Source organism: Vigna angularis, chromosome 4, assembly GCF_016808095.1.
Source record: "Vigna angularis cultivar LongXiaoDou No.4 chromosome 4, ASM1680809v1, whole genome shotgun sequence".
In the NCBI taxonomy this organism is placed as follows: Eukaryota; Viridiplantae; Streptophyta; class Magnoliopsida; order Fabales; family Fabaceae; genus Vigna; species Vigna angularis.
The window spans coordinates 27,716,247-27,737,756 of NC_068973.1; the positions used below are offsets into that span (position 1 = coordinate 27,716,247).

General features: G+C 37.3%; 1 protein-coding gene across 2 annotated transcripts; it reads left to right on the plus strand.

The window, feature by feature from the left end:
* Positions 1 to 2,934: 2,934 nt before the first annotated feature.
* On the plus strand, positions 2,935 to 15,984 carry LOC108331630 (CLP protease regulatory subunit CLPX1, mitochondrial). Of its 2 annotated transcripts, none has more exons than XM_017566445.2 (15): positions 2,935 to 3,565; positions 3,659 to 3,723; positions 3,834 to 3,937; positions 4,264 to 4,343; positions 4,776 to 4,826; positions 5,328 to 5,402; positions 5,496 to 5,573; positions 5,706 to 5,762; positions 6,087 to 6,157; positions 6,253 to 6,352; positions 6,451 to 6,555; positions 6,889 to 6,951; positions 14,638 to 14,760; positions 15,424 to 15,579; positions 15,662 to 15,984. In XM_017566445.2, exons 1-15 carry the CDS (start codon positions 3,200 to 3,202, stop codon positions 15,728 to 15,730), a joined length of 1,563 nt encoding a protein of 520 aa, XP_017421934.1. In that variant the 5' UTR covers positions 2,935 to 3,199; the 3' UTR covers positions 15,731 to 15,984. The 2 variants fall into 2 exon arrangements, with proteins under 2 accessions (XP_017421934.1, XP_052732198.1); XM_052876238.1 differs by having other exon boundaries at positions 3,493 to 3,565; positions 3,842 to 3,937.
* Positions 15,985 to 21,510: the final 5,526 nt, after the last annotated feature.

The window sequence follows — 21,510 nt, forward strand, 5'->3', positions numbered from 1 at the left end:
GCTTAACTATGGAGTTCTTATGAGTTAGGCTACCGAAAAGCAAATGCATTTGGTGATATAAGTAGCCAAATCAATCCCTTTAAGCTATCCTTCAACCGTATAGTCCCATACCTATACAGTCTCTAGATCCCTCTCATTCCGGTGTATGTTCGATTCGTCCATGTACCCCTTCCACCCGAAGCTGCCAGGAGCCGCTCCTTGTCTGTGCTCCTCATGATCATGCTCATCAATGACTGCTCAACATAATCATCCTCACCATGTCCCTACTGTATAAACTCCTCCTGCTCCTCATGATCATGCTCATCAATGACGTTCACGCAATATTCTTCTACGCGTCTTCTACGAGCAGATGTTGTAGGTCATCTCCTTTCATCATGTGATGAAGATGATGGCTCACCACGAAAGGATGAAGCCTCACCACGATAAGATGATGCACCTCTAGTTCTAACCATTTCTATTAACCAATTATATTATTAACATATTATATACAAAAAAAATAATTATATAATAATAAATATTAAAACAATTAATAAATAATCAAAAAATAAAAAAGGACTAATAAAATAATAAACAATTAAATAAAATAACAAAAAAATTACTTAAGTAATACTTAAATAATTACAAATAAGAAAAAAGTAATTTGTAAGAAAATAAATTTTGGGATAATAATAATTATTTAATTAAATAAATAATATAACCAAAATTACAAATTCATAAACAAAAATAAAAAAAATAAATAAAATTATATACATAATAAATATTATATAAAAAAAAAAATTTCAAAAAAATTTAACAAACAAATAAAAATTTCATAATATACTCCAATAATATATTAAATTTTATTTAACATTTAAACCTAACATAAAAATTAAAATTACATAATATATAAATATAAAATTTTACAAACAAAAATAAAAATTGTTAAAAAGAAATATACTAACGTAATAAACAAAAAAACAAAAGCAGAAAAAATAACCTTGAACCGCAACTCCATGTGCGGCGACAACTAGTAGCAGATCCAAGTGCGGTTAGATTCTGGCGCAGATTCAACTTCGAACAACCCGCATCCGCATTTCCAAGTGCGTTGACATGCTGAAAACCCAACCGCAGATCTAACTGCGGTTAACATCAGCCTCAGATCCAACTGCGGTTACCATCAGCTGCAGATCCAACTGCGGCACCACCCTCATCCACACTTCCAAGTGTGGCGGGCATTAACCGCAATTCCAAGTGCGGTTAAGCTTGCGCCTCCTAGTTCAGCTCAGATCAAGTAGAAACGATGCTCAAACATATCAACAGAAATGAAGCACAAAAATATATTCTATCATACAACAAAGCATTTTTTTTGCCACACCAATCCATGCATCATATAATCTAACAATAAGAGATCAAAATAACTAACCTGGAAAAAGCTAAGCTTGATGTACTGAAATGTGTGAGAAGAAGATACCTACTACAGCTCACCACGACACCAACACGAAACACTGAACAAACTAGGGAGGAGGGGGAAGGAAGAGCACTCACCACGTTAAAAAAAATGGTGAAAAAGGAGGGAGGAGGGGAGCAGGGGAGGAGCGTAAGAAAGGGTCCAGAAGGGGGTGTAGGGTTTCAAACGTGACATGCGACAGAGGAAGGTTTCTCTTTGTAGTGGGTGTGTCAGCTTTTTATAGAACCAAAATATTCTCATTGACAACAGTTGGAACTAGAAAAGAATTGGGAAGTGTAGGGTAAACTTAGTAAGGTGTAAGGAGAAAGCTTCATTAAAGATACAAGGACTAAATGGTGACTGAGGCCATGTGACATGATAGTGATATGTGACACTATCATTGCCACATCATACTACCTATCACATCATGCTACCATTGTCACAGGACATAAAATTGATTTAGCATGTCGAAAATTTGTTATTTTTTTAAAATTAAAACAATGAAAATAAAAATAAACTTTAATAAAAAAATATTTAACAAATAAAAAAACTCAAACTAGCATGTGATACTTTCTTTAATGATGTTAGTACACAGAAAGGTTCAGATTGTATCAAATTTTCTAAATTAGAAATTGTACTAGACAGAGCTAAGTGCCTTTTGACCTTTCTAAATAAGGGCTATAGCCCTAAAGCATGTTGACATACCATATATCGAGGATCGGGTATCCCAATCTCGATACTTGGTACCCGTGTTCCTTAACTAAGAGAATGGATGGACTAAAGCTTATTATTAAACTTAAAACAAGTAATAGGGGTAGAAAACGGTCTACGGAAACGAAGTCTTTACAATATACATTCGGTCCTAAACAAATAAAAATTGAATTAAGAAAAAAAAAAAGACAATTTGTGATTTAAAAAAAGATAAAGATCACTGTAATCATTAAACTTTTCTTAATAAGTGTTTCAAAAGATCTAATTTACCACATCCAATTATTTAAATTCTACGTAGCTATTAGTAATTTTATAATTGGAGAAACATGTTTTTTAGTCGTTTGTGAAATTGAATTTTTTTTATCTTCACTTTTTATTATTCTCAAACTTAATTCTCGTAATAAAATAATGTTAAAAATTTGTTAATGTATTAAAATGCTACGATGAAATGGACACACATCTCACAATATAGTTACCAATTCCTTAATACTATTTGAATATTAAAACTAAATTATAAAAAAGAAATTCAAAATTTAAAATAAAAACAAAATGTAATTTTACACAAAAATTAAATGATTAAAAACATATGTAATTATCTGTTCTTAATTTTTGTTCGACTAATATTGCAAGATATAGTTTTTATTCAAATTAAATGTATATATAAAACCCATGGCGAACAAGAAAATAAAAACTAATAATCTAAAACGTAGTTGATGATGAGAAAAATCTTTTGAAATGATAAGATATTTAAAAGAAGGTAAATGAATTTTATTTTTCTTAAAAAGTCCATGAGACGTATCTGACTCTATTTCGTCAGTTCTTCTCACTTCACTTTCTCGAAGTGTTTGGTAGTGGGGTGAAGGAATAAGATTTTGGAGGAGTTCGATAGGTGGTGTGGCGTGGCGTTATACTCACAACAACATCATCAAAATTATCAAATTACTTTCCGGCAACCTCAATTCTGCTCCTTCCACACTCAATGTCTTATTCTCTCTCTTCGATTCCCCTCACACACCAAACATCGTAACTTTCCAATTCAATCTCGTACACCAAACGCAAACCATGCTCGCGTTTCGATCCAAGCCTTGCAGGGAAACAGCGACCCTCGCACTCGTCCACTTCAACCACTTGCTTTTCAGCTTCACACGCGCCGGGAGCTCTCGCTGCCCTCCACGCGCCACCTTCGGGGTTTCGAGAGGCTACAACGTTGTTGCCTCGTTAGGGGACCCGCCCGAGGTGTGGTCCGGCGGCGGGATTGTCGTTCGTCCCGGAAATTCCAACTTTGAAGTTGCTGGCGGCGCCCCCAACTCCGGCGATTCGAAAGAGGGGTGTTGGGGGGGCTCCAATTTAGGGAACAATTTCCCTACGCCGAAGGAGATTTGCAAGGGGCTCGACAAGTTCGTTATTGGACAAGAGAGGGCAAAAAAGGTGTTTGTTTGTCACTCTTTTTCGACACTTTTTTTCCTTTGGGAGTTTTGATGTTGTTGTTGTTATTAATTGTGCTTGGATTGCATTTGTCAGGTGCTTTCTGTTGCGGTTTATAATCACTATAAGAGGATATTTAACGAGTCTTCTTTACCCAAGTGGTTAGTGTTATTATTCTTTACTGAACTTTACGTTTTTTTCAGTTATGTGGATTGATTGTATATGTGTGTGCAAATTGACTTTTACATGTTCTTACTATTTGGATTGTTAGGCCTGCAGGAGATTCGGATGATAATGTGAAGGCTGATGCTGTTGAAGATGATAGAGTTGAGCTTGAGAAAAGCAATATCCTTCTAATGGGGCCAACAGGATCTGGTAAATCAGTTTTTTCCTTCTATCTCAGTGTTTAGCTGTTTATATTCCTCTAGTTTTTATAAATTATAGTGTATAATTTGATGTTTGTTGCTTCCGTTTTGGAATAACAAATTGTTTGAGTGAATGGAGATAGATGATTCTTAGCTAATATATTAAATTTTTGTGCTGAGCTCTTTGGGTATATAGCTATATACTACGCCGAAATCATATTTTTTAGTAATTGGGCCTTTTTTTTTATCTTTGTTTCTGTGAACATTTCATTAATTCCTTGTTACTCCTGCTTTACTAGTGTAACTTGTTTTTCTTTGATGCTGTTTCAAGGACAGGGAAAACATTACTTGCCAAAACTTTGGCTCGGTTTGTAAATGTTCCCTTTGTTATTGCAGATGCAACTTCACTCACTCAGGCAAGTTTGTGAGTTATATTCTTGTTTTCTGATATTTTTTTGTTGTCTAGTGAATGAAATTGTTTATGTTTGGAGGCTTATTCTTTTCAAAGATTTGTTAAGCTCCCCTCTATGTTGTACCTTTTCAGCATAAAAGACACATTTTACCATCCTGTAATTTTATGTTCTCAAAAGGTATAGCTAATTTATGCAAAATCTAATCATAGAGAAATTTAGATATATGTCCAAAACATTTCGATTTGTCAAATTCAATGTGCCCTTAAGGTTCTTTGGGAATCTTTTTTTTTTGTTTCCTTTTTCTACTGTGATTATAATTCTTGCCTTTATTATGCCTTGTTCCATTTATCACAAAAAACTTCATCCTGATTTTTTTTTTTCTCTGAAGCAACATGTTTATCTTACGTGTCTAACCCCCATGCCACCTTTGAACAGGCTGGTTATGTTGGAGAGGATGTGGAGTCCATATTATACAAGCTCATCATGGTAAATACTCTGGTTAATGATTGTCTGTGTTTTTAATACAAAGTGGTAATTTGGGGATCATTTGATAGATTGATCAAGACCAATGATTCTATGTGCACTCTGAGGGATTAATTTGGCATTTGATAAAAAAAAAATGTAAATTTTAATATTTCAAAGCCTTATCCACGTGAAATCAAATGTAAAATGGGTTTAAAGTGTTTGACGTGGAGAATTTTCCTTCTTAAGATATTTTGATTTCTGCTGGCCCAACAAGTTTTTGCATATAATATTTATTGTTGTGCAAACTTTTGAAAAATCTTCTATTGATGGGAATTATTTTCTTCTATCTTTAACTCCCTTCTGTTTTTATTGTAGTATGGTTTTCTCCATGGTTTGTTAATCTTTAAGATTTTTATTGCTTCTTTTGTCAAATAGAGTGGTTGCAATTTGATGAAAGTGTCATAAATGAACATAGTGTTACGAACCGTAGTCTGAATCAACATTGCATGAGTTTATTTCCAGGTTGCGGATTATAATGTTGCAGCTGCACAACAAGGCATTATTTACATCGACGAAGTTGATAAGATTACCAAAAAGGTTCCTCCCTGTTTTTACTTTTTCTTCCATCTGCCTAATTTCAAAACCAAATGTTTTGTCTGCTGTTTTCTACAACTACTCTTTACATTTCAGGCAGAGAGCCTTAATATCAGTAGGGATGTTTCTGGTGAAGGTGTTCAGCAGGCATTACTAAAGATGCTTGAGGGAACGGTTAGTTATTTTCATGTGATCAACATTGAAAGCTAGTGGATAGTTAACAAAGCTAGATTTCTTTTTTTCTTTCTGATTTTTGTATTTTAGCAATTCATTTATATTGACCCTGTTGCACTCTTTCAAATCAAGATTGTCAATGTTCCTGAGAAGGGAGCCCGAAAGCATCCCAGAGGTGACAATATTCAGGTATGTGTGTATTAGTATTTTGTGCTTTACCATTTTAGTTATTTATATGCTTGTTGGGACTTATCAGATATATTTAAGGTGCTGGTCCATGGTTGCAATGACATTTCAACATTTAAGAGTTTTCTTTGTTCTAAACCTATGAGAGAGCTTAACTGATCTCTCTTGTTCTTTTTCTCTCTTCATTCTCCAGTTTGTTCAAATGTTTATACATGCGTTTTTGGTTTGGCTGAATTTAATTTCTGGTATCCTTTTATATTACTTAAGAGGCTTCTGTAGTCTTCATTTTATTTATATAACTGTTGAGCCATCTGAATCTCTTCACAGATTGATACAAAGAATATACTTTTCATTTGTGGAGGAGCCTTCATTGACTTAGAGAAAACAATCTCAGATAGGTTCATATCTCCTGAAAATTTAATAGAAATGACATTGATAACATGGAGTATCAAGTGTTGCTGTATCTAACTAGTAACTTTTGATTCCCTTTTAGGCGACATGATTCTTCTATTGGATTTGGGGCACCTATACGTGCAAACATGAGGACTGGTAAAGTCACAGAAGCTGCCGTTGCATCATCCTTGTTAGAAACTGTAAGTTTCATGAGGCAGATCTTTTAAGGATAACGGCTTTTATTAACCCAACTATATTCAACTTGGATCATTACATTTTTCAAATTATTATTTTGCAGGTTGAAAGTAGTGATCTTATTGCTTATGGTTTAATACCTGAATTTGTTGGGCGGTTTCCTATCCTTGTCAGTTTGTCAGCTTTAACTGAAAATCAACTCATTCAGGTAGTCTTTATGTGTGTAATAATTCAACTTGGTTGCTCAGAAAAGTTGTACCTGTAATGCTTTTCTCATCTGGCTGTTTTTACAAATGAATGATGTATCATGTAGTAGATTAGGTATCTATTGATTGATTAAATAATTGGATGGGAAGTGGTTAGAAGGACTGGCATTCTCACGAACTAAAAGTATAGCCTGATATGACTTTGTTTTGACCTTTTATTTTTCTTCATAAGTCAATTAAATTGTGTGGTATACCTTAATTTCTCTTTTTTTTTAAACCTTACAAGGTCAATTTTTCTTGCTACCTAATGCCATTAATGATTTAACTTTCTATAGGTTCTTACAGAACCAAAGAATGCTCTAGGTAAGCAATACAAGAAGATGTTTCAAATGAATGGGGTAAGTTTTTACCAACGCCATTCTTTTCCCTTGTATATTTTATAGATGACATGTTTTGTTTCCAATGGTTTAAGTATGAGAAGATACCATGGTTGGCCTAATATCCTGGCACAAAACTGTATTGTATGAGGTTTATGGGTCTTTCCACTTATAAATAATTCTGTTTCTTGCTTGTTCATTGTAGTTTTAGGACCCATTTGGTTGCCAGGATAGGCTAGAAAAGGATACGATAACCATATTATGCTGCTCTAAGCAATTGTTTGGTGCAACGATAAAATATGATTACTTTATCCTATCTTGTTAATGTGTATTTCTTATTCCGGAGGGGGGGTTGGGGGAAGTGGGGCGCTGGACTACAAGGCAGTAGGATAAGATAGTCGTCCTCCCTTTTGCTCTTTCTACACCCAACTCTATTACAACCACTATTAAATACCACCACCACCTTTGTTATTGTTACAAAATCTATCCATTGCCCCCTTCATCGTCATCACACACCATTATCAGCAAAACTATCATAGTAACCTGTGCTGCTATTAGCACCACTATGGTTTTGGCAACCACCATCACTTCCACTATTGTTGTCAAAACTTGTCAACATTGTTGTTATCACTATCACGATGTAATCTTGATAGGTTTCTGATAAAGAAACCTTATCTTTCACCCAACTAACACATTCAACAGAGCACAAGTTCTGTATAACCTCTGACTTTATTGATCTCCAAGAAAGAATACAAGAATGAAGTAATAAGGGAGCCTAATCTCCCCCACAAGACTAACAGTCTGTTTATACACTTGAATTGCCCAAAAGTCCCTCTCCTCTCCCCATCTCAACAATTTATACAAAAGTATATTCCCGCTCTTCCTAACTGTTAACACAGTTGGCCAACTAACTCCCTCTAACTGTTAACTAACAGTTGACTAACCTCTAACCTCTCTTCCTCCTTACATACACTCTCAACTTCCTATCATTACCCTCCCCTCCATTTTCAACCTTGTCCTCAAGGTTGAACTCCGGAAATTGGTCCTTGATTGTTGCTAAATCTTCCCACGTCGCCCCTTCTACACCCCCGGTCTGCCACTCTACCAACACCTGTCGACACACCTCATCTCCCTGCTGTATTTGTCTGTGCTCCAGTATCTTTGTTGGCCAAAAAGCAGGTCCTGCTGCCTGCAACTCCTCGGGTAAACCTTTTTCCACTATTTGATCTCCCACCGCTTTTTTTAATTGAGAAGCATGGAACACCGAATGAATTCGCGCTGCTTCAGGAAGCTCCAGCCTAAAAGCCACATTGCCAACCTGCTGTAATACTTTGAATGGCCCAAAATATCTAGCTGATAGCTTTGGATGTAATCGCACCGGCATGGACGATTGTCTGTGTGGCCTTATCTTCAGATATACCCAATCCCCCACTTTTATATCCACCTCTCTTTTTTTATTAGCTTGATGTGTCATCAAATCCTGGGTGCGGCTGAGATGATATTTCAACTGCTTCAGGGCCTCATCCCTCGTCATGAGATCTTGTGCTATAGCTTCAACCTGTGTTTCTCCTGGAATAAACCGACTGAAAGAGGGAGGGGGCCTTCCATATACGGTCTCAAATGGTGTGCATCTTGCTGCCCCTTGGTAGCTTGTGTTGTACCAAAATTCTGCCTAGGGTAACATTGGATACCAGCTCTTGGGCTGTTCAGAACAAAAACACCGCAGGTAACCTTCAACTATGCGGTTCACAACCTCCGTTTGCCCATCCGTTTCTGGATGGTAAGATGTGCTCATTTTGAGCTTAGTCCCTTGCATTTTAAACAGCTCTCTCCAAAAAATGCTCAAGAATAAGGGATCTCTGTCACTCAGCACCGACATTGGGATCCCGTGCAACCTTATTACCTCCTTAGCAAATACATCCGCGACTGTTTTTGCAGAATACGGGTGTTTTAATGCCAAAAAATGAGCATATTTACTCAACCGATCAACAACCACCATAATAGCATCATATCCTTGTGACTTAGGTAGTCTCACTATGAAGTCTAGGCTAATTTCTTCCCACACTGCCTGTGAGGAATTGGTAAAGGCTGTAACAAGCCTTGAGGGGATGCTGTTACATATTTGTGCTGCTGGCACACTATACAACTGGCTACAAATTCTATAATTTCCTTCTTCATACCCACCCAATACAAAGATTGGGCTATCCTTCTATAAGTTTTGTAGACTCCCGAATGCCCCCCGGTCTTTGTCACATGAAATTCATCCAGTAACTTGGGGATCCAAGTTGAGTTTGCAGATATTACCAGTCGACCTTTATAATGCAGCCTTTGGTTCTCTAAAGTGTACGCCCCATGCGAGTTGGAATCATGTTTCAGACCAGCGATCACCTTCTGTAACTCTGAATCCTCCTCTACCTCCTTCAAGATCTCTTGGAAGTCTGGCCAAATTGGCTTAGAGATAGCTTGCAACTCCCTTTCTTTCCGTTCTCCTTCATGTTTCCTCGAAAGCCCGTCGGCAGCCTGGTTCATACTACCTTTCCTATACACAATCTCGAATTCATAACCCATCAACTTCGCTAACCAGTTTTGCTGACTCTGGGTAGTAATCCGCTGCTCTAACAAATATTTCAAGCTACGCTAGTCTGTGTGCACCGTAAATTTTCTTCCCACCAAGTACGGTCTCCAGTGTTGGATGGCTAATACCAAAGCCATTAACTCCTTCTCGTAGATTGATTTACTTAAGGTGTTCTCCGACAAGGCCTTACTGTAGAAGGCGATGGGTCTCCTGTTTTGGGTCAGCACGACACCTATTCCTCCTCCTGAGGCATCACATTCAATATGGAACTCCTGGTTGAAATCGGGTAACTCCAACACGGGCCCTGACGTGATAGCTGCCTTTAATGCATCCATAGCTTGCTTCGCCGACTCATTCCACGTGAATCTCCCCTTTTTGAGTAACTCTGTCAATGGTTTTGCTATTTTTCCATAGCCCGCTACGAACCTCCGATAGTAACCGGTGAGCCCCAGGAACCCTCTCAACGCTTTTAAGTTTCTGGGTTCTTCCCATTCAACTATCGCTCTAATTTTATCACTGTCCATTTCCACCCCTTGTTCGGAAATTTGATGGCCCAAGTAACATATCTTCCGTCTTCCAAAATCACACTTTTTCCGGTTAGCCACCCACCCATTGCGTTCCAGCCTCTGCATCACCACACCCAGCTGCTTCAAATGGTCCACCCAGTTTGGACTATAGACGAGAATATCGTCGAAAAACACCAACACCCATTTCCTAAGATACGGTTGTAACAGCTGGTTCATTATACTCTGAAAAGTGGCCGGCGCATTCGTAAGTCCGAACGGCATCACGAGAAATTCGAAATGTCCCAGGTGGGTGCGGAAGGCGGTCTTGGCCACATCCTCCTCCTCCATCTTGATCTGGTGGTACCCAGATTTCAAATCGATCTTTGAGAAGTACTTGGCCTCTCTTAATTCGTCCAGTAGCTCCTCTATCACCGGAATAGGAAATCTGTCCGATACAGTGGCCTTGTTCAGAGCTCTGTAATCCACACAAAAGCGCCAACTCCCATCCTTCTTCACGAGGATGATCGGGCTAGAAAACGGACTCGTACTGTGGCGTATGATCTCGGCCTTCAACATATCATCCACCTGTTTTTCGATCTCCCCTTTTAGAATGTGAGGATAGCGGTATGGTCTCACATTTATAGGGTCTACACCCACTTTCAACTTGATTCGGTGCTGTATGTGACGTGTTGGGGGTAGCCCGTGCATATCTTGGAATAAGCGATAGTGGGTTTGCAGCAGCTTTTCCAGTTCAGCCTGCTGCTGGCCTGTCACATCTGTTCCCCACTCACCATCTTCCGCTGTCTCTATTGCACTTAGACCCCACACCAATGCTCCTGACTCAGCGTTATCTCCCAGCTTCCACAAGGATCTCGCCTTCACCAACTGGCGCGATAGGGTGGATCACCCTTGATCGTGATCGGTTTATTCCCCACCATATATTCCATTGTCATGCTACCCCAATTCGTCCGAACATCTCCCAGCTTAGCCAACCATGCAACCCCCAGAATCACGTCGACCACCCCCGAACTCAAAAACATGGAACTCTTCCTCCACATCCACCCCCTCCAGTCGGATAATCACCCCTTCGCATCGTCCTTGGGTAATCCGTCGACACCTGTCATCCAAACTCACTGGGTATGGTCCCGTATCGATCACCGGCAAGCCCAGCTCCTCCGTGGTTCTCTTACTGATATATTTGTGGCTTGCTCCGCTGTCTATGAGTACCACCACCCTCCGTTCACCAATTTTCCCCGTCAACTTCAAGGTTCCCGGGTTGGTCCATCCTTCCGCCGAACATGCGGACAGCTCCATCACTTTTTCCTCCTGGTCGTCGTTTACCTCGCCCTCTTCCCCTTCGTCTTCGTCCTCTGCCAGTAATAACACCCGTAGGCTCCTCTCGGCGCATCGAAGGCCTGGTGTAAACGGGCCGCCACATCGGAAACAACGCCCCTCCTCCTTCCTCTTAAGAAACTCGGGGTAGGGTAAGTTTCGAACCATGCGGCCTCGACCTTCGCCCCTAATTGCAGCGCTTCCCCTCGCCACGGTGTTAGCCGTTGTTCCCTCTCTCCTCGCCGGTCCTCCTCCCTCGGTTCTTCCAAACGGGTTCGTCGCTGGTTTCGCCGATTTCGATCGCGTCACGACACCCATTGATCGCACACCGAATGGGTTCGTCTTGAGTCCACTAGCCTGGCTTCCCTGCGCTTTCATCATCACATCTTCTACATCGCACGCAATCCTCATCGCCTCCATCAACGTCGATGGGTTCTGGATCCACACATGACCCTTCACGTCCTCCCGCAAACCAGCTAAGAAATAGCCCATCACCTGTTCCTCTGGAATCCTCGTCGTCTGCCCCATCAATACTTCAAACTGACGTACGAATTCCTCGACTGTTCCTTCCTGACGTAGAGTAGCTAGTTGCTCGAATACGGTCCCCCTGAATCCACCACCGAAACCGATTAACCATGGCTTCCTTCAACCCGTTCCACGTTCGGTTTCTCGCTTTCTCTTTCCAGAAAGTGAACCAGTACGCCGCGCTGCCCTCCATGCTTACGTAGGCGACCTCCACCTTTTCTTCATCGTCCGTCACCCTTTGTATATCGAAAAACCTTTCTGCCCGATTGAGCCAACTGAACGGCTCGTACCCGTCAAAGGTGGGTAACTCAACCCTTTTCCTCCAAGGCTTTTGTGCTCCACTTCGTTCGCCGCTTCCACCGCCTCTGGTCTCCTCATTCCCTCTGTGTCGGTTATCATTCACGGAGCTATCCTCCGAATTAATCTCCGCGTGATTTCCCTATTTTTCCAGCATTTTCATAATTTGTTGTAAATCGCGACGTATCGCCGTCGACTCCGCCTTCATTCCCTCCACTGTTATCTCAATCGCTTCTAATCTTGCCCCTGTCGTCGTCTCCATCTCTTCACCTCCGCGTCCCCAGAATTTGGATCCGGCAGGTCGGACCAAATTGATAGGTTTCTGATAAAGAAACCTTATCTTTCACCCAACTAACACATTCAACAGAGCACAAGTTCTGTATAATCTCTGACTTTATTGATCTCCAAGAAAGAATACAAGAATGAAGTAATAAGGGAGCCTAATCTCCCCCACAAGACTAACAGTCTGTTTATACACTTGAATTGCCCAAAAGTCCCTCTCCTCTCCCCATCTCAACAATTTATACAAAAGTATATTCCCGCTCTTCCTAACTGTTAACACAGTTGGCCAACTAACTCCCTCTAACTGTTAACTAACAGTTGACTAACCTCTAACCTCTCTTCCTCCTTACATACACTCTCAACTTCCTATCAAATCTCCATTGTAACAATTATCATTACACTATCACTAGTGTCACCACTTCTGTCATCATTATTGTCATTGTCACTATCACCCTTGTTATCATAACAATTGTTACTACTTATGTCGTTATTGTGATGACTTTCATCATCATTATCATTGCTATCATTTTGTATTACTATTGGAGATCCTACATCAACTAGAGGTATTAGGCTTAATTATGACATATAAGTGGATATAAACCTCATCTTACAAGTCGGTTTGGTAAGGTAAAATTAGGCCTAAGCTCACTTTCTAAGATGATATGAGTCTATCCTAGCAAAGTTTGTGGGACTTATTGTGTCACTTGCTTTTCGGCTATCCACAAAATCTTGTTCCACACTCGAGAGTGTCTTGGAGATCTCACAATAACTAGATATATGACTAAATGATAATATATAAGTGGATGTAAAACTCTTCTTGTAGGCTGAATTTGTGAGGATTAGCTAGGCTTAAAGTCCTATTTCTAATAATTATGTTATAGTACTTGAGAATAATACGAAGGAATTAGAATTAAATTTGGAGGGTTAGTTTTCCTCTCTTAGGATCTCGTATTTACAATTTTAGTTACATCAAATACGATGTATGAGAGGGGAGAGAAGAGAATCTAAAATGATATATAAAAAGATATATCTAGGAACTATGTGCAGAGGAAAACACTCAACACCTCAAGTTGTATGTGTCAAGCTCTAATACCATATTAGGAAGTGGGTTTAAACCTAACTCATCATCACAAAATCAACTTATAAGGTGAGGTTTACATCCATTTATACTGTAAATTGACGTTATTTCTAGTCGACATGGAATCTCCAATACACTCCTTCATGCTGAGGTACTAATATTGTTAGTAGTGGGTTTTAAGCCTAACTCAACCCCACAAAACCGGCTTGTAGGGTGAGGTTTGCATCCCACTTATAAACTAAGAATTGACCTTATCTCTAGTCGATGTGGGACTTCCAACACACCCCCTTCACGCCGAGGTATAGACATCTCGTGCGTGATAGTAGAAGTTGGGTGGTCCGATAACGGCCCGATAGCGGGTGGAATAGAAGAATAGAATGCCCACTTAGAACTCGCTAGGATAGGCTCTAATCATGGCTCTGATACCATGTTAGTAGTGGGTTTTAAGCCTAACTCAACCCCACAAAACCGGCTTGTAGGGTGAGGTTTGCACCCCACTTATAAACTAAGAATTGACCTTATCTCTAGTCGATGTGGGACTTCCAACAAATATCTTGTGCATTTGACTAGATATTTGTGAGTGTTCCGATAGTGGATGGGACAATGGGTCCAACAAAACCAATTTGAGAATAATACAAAGGAATTAGAATGAAATTTAGAGAGTTAATTTCCCTCTTTTAGGATCTCATTATAACCGACTTTAGATACACAAGATACAATGTATGAAAGTGGATAGAAGAGAATGTGAAAATATATATCTAGGAACTAGCTGCAGCCGAACGCACACAACACCTTTATAATGCATTCTATTTATTCAAAAAGCAGCATATGAGTGGACATATATCTCATCTTGGAGGACATATTTGTGAGGTTGAGTTGGGTTTAAAATTCTATTTCTAAGAATTACTATTGTCATCAGTGTCACCATTATCATCACTTTTACCATCATTATTGTTTTCATATGATAATCCTTGTCACCACCATCACTACTATTGTCATCCTCATTACAAATAAGTATATCAATATTTGGTCCTTATCTCGATTGAATTTTGAATGTAGGCTTTGTTGGAATGGAAATGACTGTTTTGACAAAAAAAGTTATGTAATTTCAGGTAAAGCTACATTATACAGAAAGCGCTCTGAGATCAATTGCCAAAAAAGCAATATCTAAAAATACTGGTGCTCGGGGATTACGATCAATCTTAGAGAATGTGTTGGTAGATGCTATGTATGAGGTATGCCATAACTTTTCTTTTGTATAAGTAATTTGTTTGTAGTGTGACATGGGGTGCTGGTGTTGCTTATAGAATTAGTGGGGGGTTCATAACATTAAAGACAGTAAAATTTAATGACACCGCACAATCATCAAGCATTGGATCTTGGCACCCACCTACATGCTTATTGACCTCTAGTGCTACCCCTAAAAGCGGTACTACTATTATTATTCTTAATAATATTATTATTATTATTATTATGAAGAATATAGATACAATAAATTAGTTTTGAAACTTGAAACAAGTACCTACTTTCCATGATTTGTAATTTCTTTTCTGTTGGTGACAGTAATCAATCTAAGATGTCCTTCTTTAGGTTCACCCTTGTGCCCAATTTGTGAAGCAGTGGATTAATTGCTTCCGCCATTTGATATTATTAATGACTATGTAATGGTCATTTGATCAGCTTGTGGTGGTCCTTAAATGTCTTGTCATACTCAATGATGTCCCAGAAATTCGTTCTCTAAATTTTTTGTGTTTAATCCTCCCTCACTTCGAAGTCTTCCTTTTAACTAAAACACAAGTAATAATTGAGCTTCTATTCACTAAAATTGGGCATATTGAATTGTACTGCTTCATGAAACGTGTAGACTATTTAGCTTGCTTATTTAACGTTTTGTGCAGATTCCTGATGTTAGAACAGGTGACGATGTTATTGACGCTGCTGTCGTCGATGAAGAAGCTGTTGGAAATGTGGGGTGTGCTGGGAGAGGGGCTAAAATTCTTTATGGTAAGGGTGCATTGGATCGTTATCTAACAGAGCAGAAAAGTGATTCAGAGGTGTGCATAATTTGTAATGCATTATTTTTCTCTCTGCTTCTATCAAATTGCACTTCCTAATCACACTTTTGTTTGTACGTAGACCATGGAAACATCAGCCACAGATCATGAAGCAGACGCAGAACTTCCTTCCATTGTTGCCAGCATGTAATGTTGCAAATATTACTGTTTGTTATTTTTGTACATATAGTTGATGCAATTGTTGAATAATATAAATATAAGGTTATTTTCTACCGTCACCTCCGTGATTAGTTTCGTTTCCACCGATCATAGAGCTAAATTAAATGCCACATACATGTAAGTGTGCAATACCTGATTCGTATGTAAATTTTCAGGCATTATTGGTGGAACCAAAATGTGTATCGTTAAATAAAATTATTCAGCTTCGTTCCTATTTTTGTTATAGACATTGGTCGTTCAACTTAATATTGAGTTCTGCAGTATCCCCTTAGTTCAATAGCACGATCATGTTTAATGTTTTGTTTAGTTCAATAGTACAGATTAACTTGTGAACCCATTGCAAAACACAGCAAAGCAATTGTGAACCATTCCAAAGCAAATCCATTTCATTTCAGTTATCAAATAAGCTCCTCTTGCCAAACTCTAGAATGTGTGTTCAGCGAATACAACTAGTGGCTCTCTATTTGTAGCAATATTATTTAAATATTTGAATTAAATGATATTATTTAAATATTTAATTTGCATTTGTTTATGTTCCTTGGAAGAATAAATAAATGTGTATATTAAAAGCAATTCTGCCCCATCTTATTTGAAGATATGGTGGACTCTTGTCTTTTAAAAAATAAATAAAGAGAATTCGTTTTAATATATGAGGTTCACGTGATTATTTTCCTACAGTATAGTATGTCTGTTTTGAGATTTACTTTCTTGAGTAGATCATCTGTTTTTTTATTTACCTCAATAGATCCAAATATTGTGCACGAAAGATATTCGGTTACTAAGTATAGAAGTTTATGGATTGACTTGTTGGAATTCGGCTCCTTAAGAGCTGAATTATAAGCAGGTATGTGTTTTTTTTAAACAATAGAAATTTTTAATTCGAAAAAATGTAAAAATAAAAATAAAAAAATATATAATTTTTAATAGAAATTTTTACAACTCAACACACAAGCTGTCAGACTAACTCGTCAGTTTTAATTTTGTTTTATTTTTTTTCCACTCATCAAATATATGGAAATTTACACGTAAACTAATTGAAACGGTAACCGAGCTGTCAGTTTGGTTAGTGTACTAACCCATACAAAACAGATGTGTACACAATCAAATAGACAAAACCAGAAATTTAATGCATTAATTATACAGAAGATTAAATAATGTTTGTTCACGCAAACATCCCTAATTTGAATTTTTATAACATCAGTAAACACCAAAAAAATCTAATTTCCAATCATTCAATTATTATAATACTAAAAAATTAACAATCAAAATATCAGATAATCCAAAGGCAAAATCTTCACATCACTTCCATCATCATTTCTTTGTTCAATTTTCGTCATTTTCGTTTTTAGGTTGTTATTAAATGTACTATTAAGACAACTCTTTTTCAATCTTCCATTTTCATCAATATCATCATTTAAATATCACATTAAATAAAATTTTAAAAAAAAGATAAAATATAAAAACTATTTATAAAAATAAAAAATTAATAAAAGTTAAATCAGAGAAGTTAGCATATATAATCGCAACACTCATGCATACAATTAAAATTAAAAATTATTGCTTCCACATTTTTTTTAAAAATGACTTTTATCCTTATTCAAAATCTTTGAACCAGTGCTTATAACATATTCAGCTGAAAACATGTATATTTTCACTAATATCAACATTTAATATTGGTTCATATATAGGGTTAAATATGTTTTTAGTCCCTAAACTATTGGCCGTTTCTGGTTTTCGTTCATCTTTCAAAGTAAGGTACAATTTGGTCCTCATTCTTTTCGAAACGTTCGTTTTAGTTCTCGAAAACCAAACACTGTTTGAAAATTTGGTCCTCATTTAGCAATAAATGAGGACTAAAACCAAAGTTTCAAGGACTAAAACGAACGTTTCGAAAAGAATGAGAACCAAATTGTACCTTACTTTGAAAGAGGGACGAAAACCAGAAACGACCAATAGTTTAGGGACTAAAAACATATTTAACCCTTCATATATATTAAGTTGGATCCTTTCAATTTCAGCAGTAAGCTTGCTTTTTTTATTTCCTAATATAAAAAGTGAAATAAAAGTTTATTTTATATGTATAATAATAGTAATTTAATGGCTAAAAAGAAATGACTTACATTAAGAGCAATTAACTTAACAGAAGCAATTGAGGATGATATTGATTAATCATTATGCTTACACTTTAGAATAAGGGAAGTCTCATTCTCAGAACAATATTCAGAGAAAAGGTTGTGCACTTTTTCTTTCATCTTCTCTAAGTTTAGTTCCCAAGTTAGAGGATATACATTCTCATAGCAATATCCTGTTGTTTCCAACTTCATCATTTGATCTAAAATTTCCCCAAATGCAAGGACAATGTTGTATTCATCCCAATATTTATCAAACTTCACCATCACCCTTTCACTCATATCTCTAATAACTTCATCTTCATTTTTAAACTTTCCATTATAAGGGTTTGGATATTCCAAACTAGTAACAAGTACAAGTTTGATGTAGGATAACTTGAGGTAGAAATCATATCTATAATTTCATAAAATGGTGACAAGAAAACACATATTTTATACTTTTTTCCATTTCTCCTCAAACGAACAATACTTGCAATTCTTGTCAGCTAGGTCTAAACTTGCAAATACATGTTAGTATATAAGGGCACTTTGAAGCATAAAAAAAGTTGAATTCCACCTTATAGGAACATTTATACACAAAGCAATCTTGGCATCCATGTCTCCTATTTTTTAGAGACATTATTTAAATTTCATCATTATACTTTTAGATCCCTATGCTTTTCCTAACATGATCTAAAGCATCACTGAGAGCTTTCAATCCTTGCAAATCAAATTTAAAATATTTGCATAACAACGCACATGCAAGAACTCACCATCACAGACCAAAGCATTTTGCAAACAAGCTCACTTTTTAAAGCTTTTTATCAGAACATCATTACCAGAAGAATTATCTAAAGTCAAAGAAAAGATTATTTTCTCAATTTTGCAGTCATAAAAAAATTAATTTATCTTCTTTGACAACTTAAATATAGTGTAAGGTGGAGGGAAGTGACAACAGTTGAGAATTTGCTGCACAACTTACAATTTGAGTCCAAATAGTGTGTTTTCAAAGCAATATAACCATTAATAATTAAAGACGTCCACAAATCAGATGTAAAATGTGACACCCGGGCACGGAGACGAGGGCGGGGAGTGACGCCGGTGCAAGAAGCATGGTGCAGGGGGCACAGACAAGGAGCGGCTCCTGGCAGCTTCGGGTGGAAGGGGTACATGGATGAATCGAACATACACCGGAATGAGAGGGATCTGGAGACTGTGTAGGTATGGGACTATACAGTTGAAGGATAACTTAAAGGAATTGATTTGACTACTCATATCACCAAAATGCATTTGCTTTTCGGTAGCCTAGCCCATAAGAACTCCATGGTTAAGCATGCTTAGCTTGGAGCAATTCTGGGATGTGTGACCTTCTGGGAAGTTTTCCCGGAAAGTGTGCGAGTGAGGACAAAGCACACTGGAAAGCCTGGTGGTGATCTGTGGGGGCAGTCGATGGTCCCTGTGAGTTGCCAGGGCGTTACAGATGGTATCAGAGCCTAGCCTCTCCCAGTACGGTGTGGTTCGAGGACGAACCAGAGCAAAAGCTGGTGGGCATGTGACACCCGGGCACGGAGACGAGGGCGGGGAGTGACACCGGTGCAAGAAGCATGGTGCAGGGGGCACAGACAAGGAGCGGCTCCTGGCAGCTTCGGGTGGAAGGGGTACATGGATGAATCGAACATACACCGGAATGAGAGGGATCTGGAGACCCATAGGTATGGGACTATACAGTTGAAGGATAACTTAAAGGAATTGATTTGACTACTCATATCACCAAAATGCATTTGCTTTTCGGTAGCCTAGTGCATAAGAACTCCATGGTTAAGCGTGCTTAGCTTGGAGAAATTCTGGGATGGGTGACCTTCTGGGAAGTTTTCCCGGAAAGTGTGCGAGTGAGGACAAAGCACACTGGAAAGCCTGGTGGTGATCTGTGGGGCAGTCAATGGTCCCTGTGAGTTGCCGGGGCGTTACATAAAACAAATCCTATTTGAAATTTTCTTGAACTTTTCCTTTAACATGGTTGTTTCTTTCATAAATATTCTCAAAACATCATTTTATCTATTTTTTTGGCTTTGAACTTTCCTTGCTATCATTTGCCCACATCTGCACATTTAGTTTTTCTACATTTCTCAATGTGATGCTTCAAATGGGAAGTGTCATATTCTTTACTACTAATTATGTATTTTTTGTTGCAACCATTACAACTTGCCCTCTCCTTTCCATCATCACCAACTTCAATCCTAGTAAAATATTTCCAGCAATTAGAAGTTGTTGGCTTATTCCTTTTGTTATTACGTTGAACACTCTCCTTATCATATTCAAACTCATTCTGAGTTACAACATCCTCTTTGTCATTGACATCAACATTCATAGTAGGTTTAGTAATTGACTCATCCATCAATATAAGTTACTAAATCCTAATCAGTAACACAATAACACAAATTCATTCAGTTTAATGATAAAAAATAAATTCATTAGGTTTAATGATCAAGAATAGTCGAGGGAGGCATAAAATACTTACCTTAAATTTGGCGCTTAGCGGTCTGAAGCTAAAAAATGATCTCAAACCTACACAAGGAACTAGCACTTAGCGCTAACTTGTCACTGCTCAGCGTCATATCAGAAAAAAACATATTCAATTCTGTATTTGGAAAAAAGAGACTTGTTTAGATGATTAAATTGGTATTCCTAACTTAACGTTTGATTCAAAATCAGTTTTTAATGTCAGAGTGCATATCGACTTGCTCAAATGGTTAGATCCTCAGTTTCTTAACTCAACTCCAAGTCACAAAGCAAATAACACACAAACATAGTAACACATTCAAATTTCAACAAGTCAAACACCAAATTAGCAATTCAATATACTCTCATCAATTAGACATGCAATTTATCATATTCATCACATTTTTAACTTTAAACAAAAAAAATTAGTTTCCTATACTTGAAGGATAACCAAACAGCTCTAGAAATCCTACAATAACGAAATTCCTCCCAACTTCAAGGATGCTCTATCTACACATAGAAACATCACGAGAACGATCATTACGCACCATTATGATCATTGATCAGCAGAGACCTATATTGATGACTCAAAAGATACATACAAGTAGAACAATACTCACATGCAACAAATAAAAGAAAAGACAAAGGAAAAATGTTGAAACTCAACTTACTCAAATGAAGAAGTTGATCGGTCCAAATTAAAGAGCTTGTCGGAAGGATCATTCCTACGGTTTTGGTTTCTAAAGAGAAGTTAAAGACCTTTAGAGAAGTAATTTCTAGAGAAATTGTATTTTAAAATAACAAAACTCCTTTTTGTAATAAAACTATTTATATTAAAACCATTTAATATTAACATGAGTTCTAACTATTTTCAAATCACTAAAATAACAAATTTCTAAGTTTTTACAATAAATCGATTTCATCAATATTATTAATCATTTCTAAAATTTATTTTAAATTTCTCTTTACATTTAAATATAATAAAATGATGAAATTCATTTCAAAATATGTTATCTTAAAAAAAAATCTATGTTAGAACAAAATTTAAAGCTATTACTTAATTTATAAATTAATTTATTTGCTCAAACAAGACAAAAAAATGTAATCTCTCTAATTTCAATTATCTTTTAAATTTTATTCTTAC

What these genes read in the sequence shown, in the direction of transcription:
- LOC108331630 (XM_017566445.2), top strand. Translation starts at nt 3,200, where the DNA reads ATGCTCGCGTTTCGATCCAAGCCTTGCAGGGAAACAGCGACCCTCGCA. An exon ending in AATGGGGCCAACAGGATCTG is followed by an intron (nt 3,938 to 4,263) that starts GTAAATCAGTTT and finishes TTTCAAGGACAG; the next exon opens with GGAAAACATTACTTGCCAAA. An exon ending in TTGATAAGATTACCAAAAAG is followed by an intron (nt 5,403 to 5,495) that starts GTTCCTCCCTGT and finishes TTTACATTTCAG; the next exon opens with GCAGAGAGCCTTAATATCAG.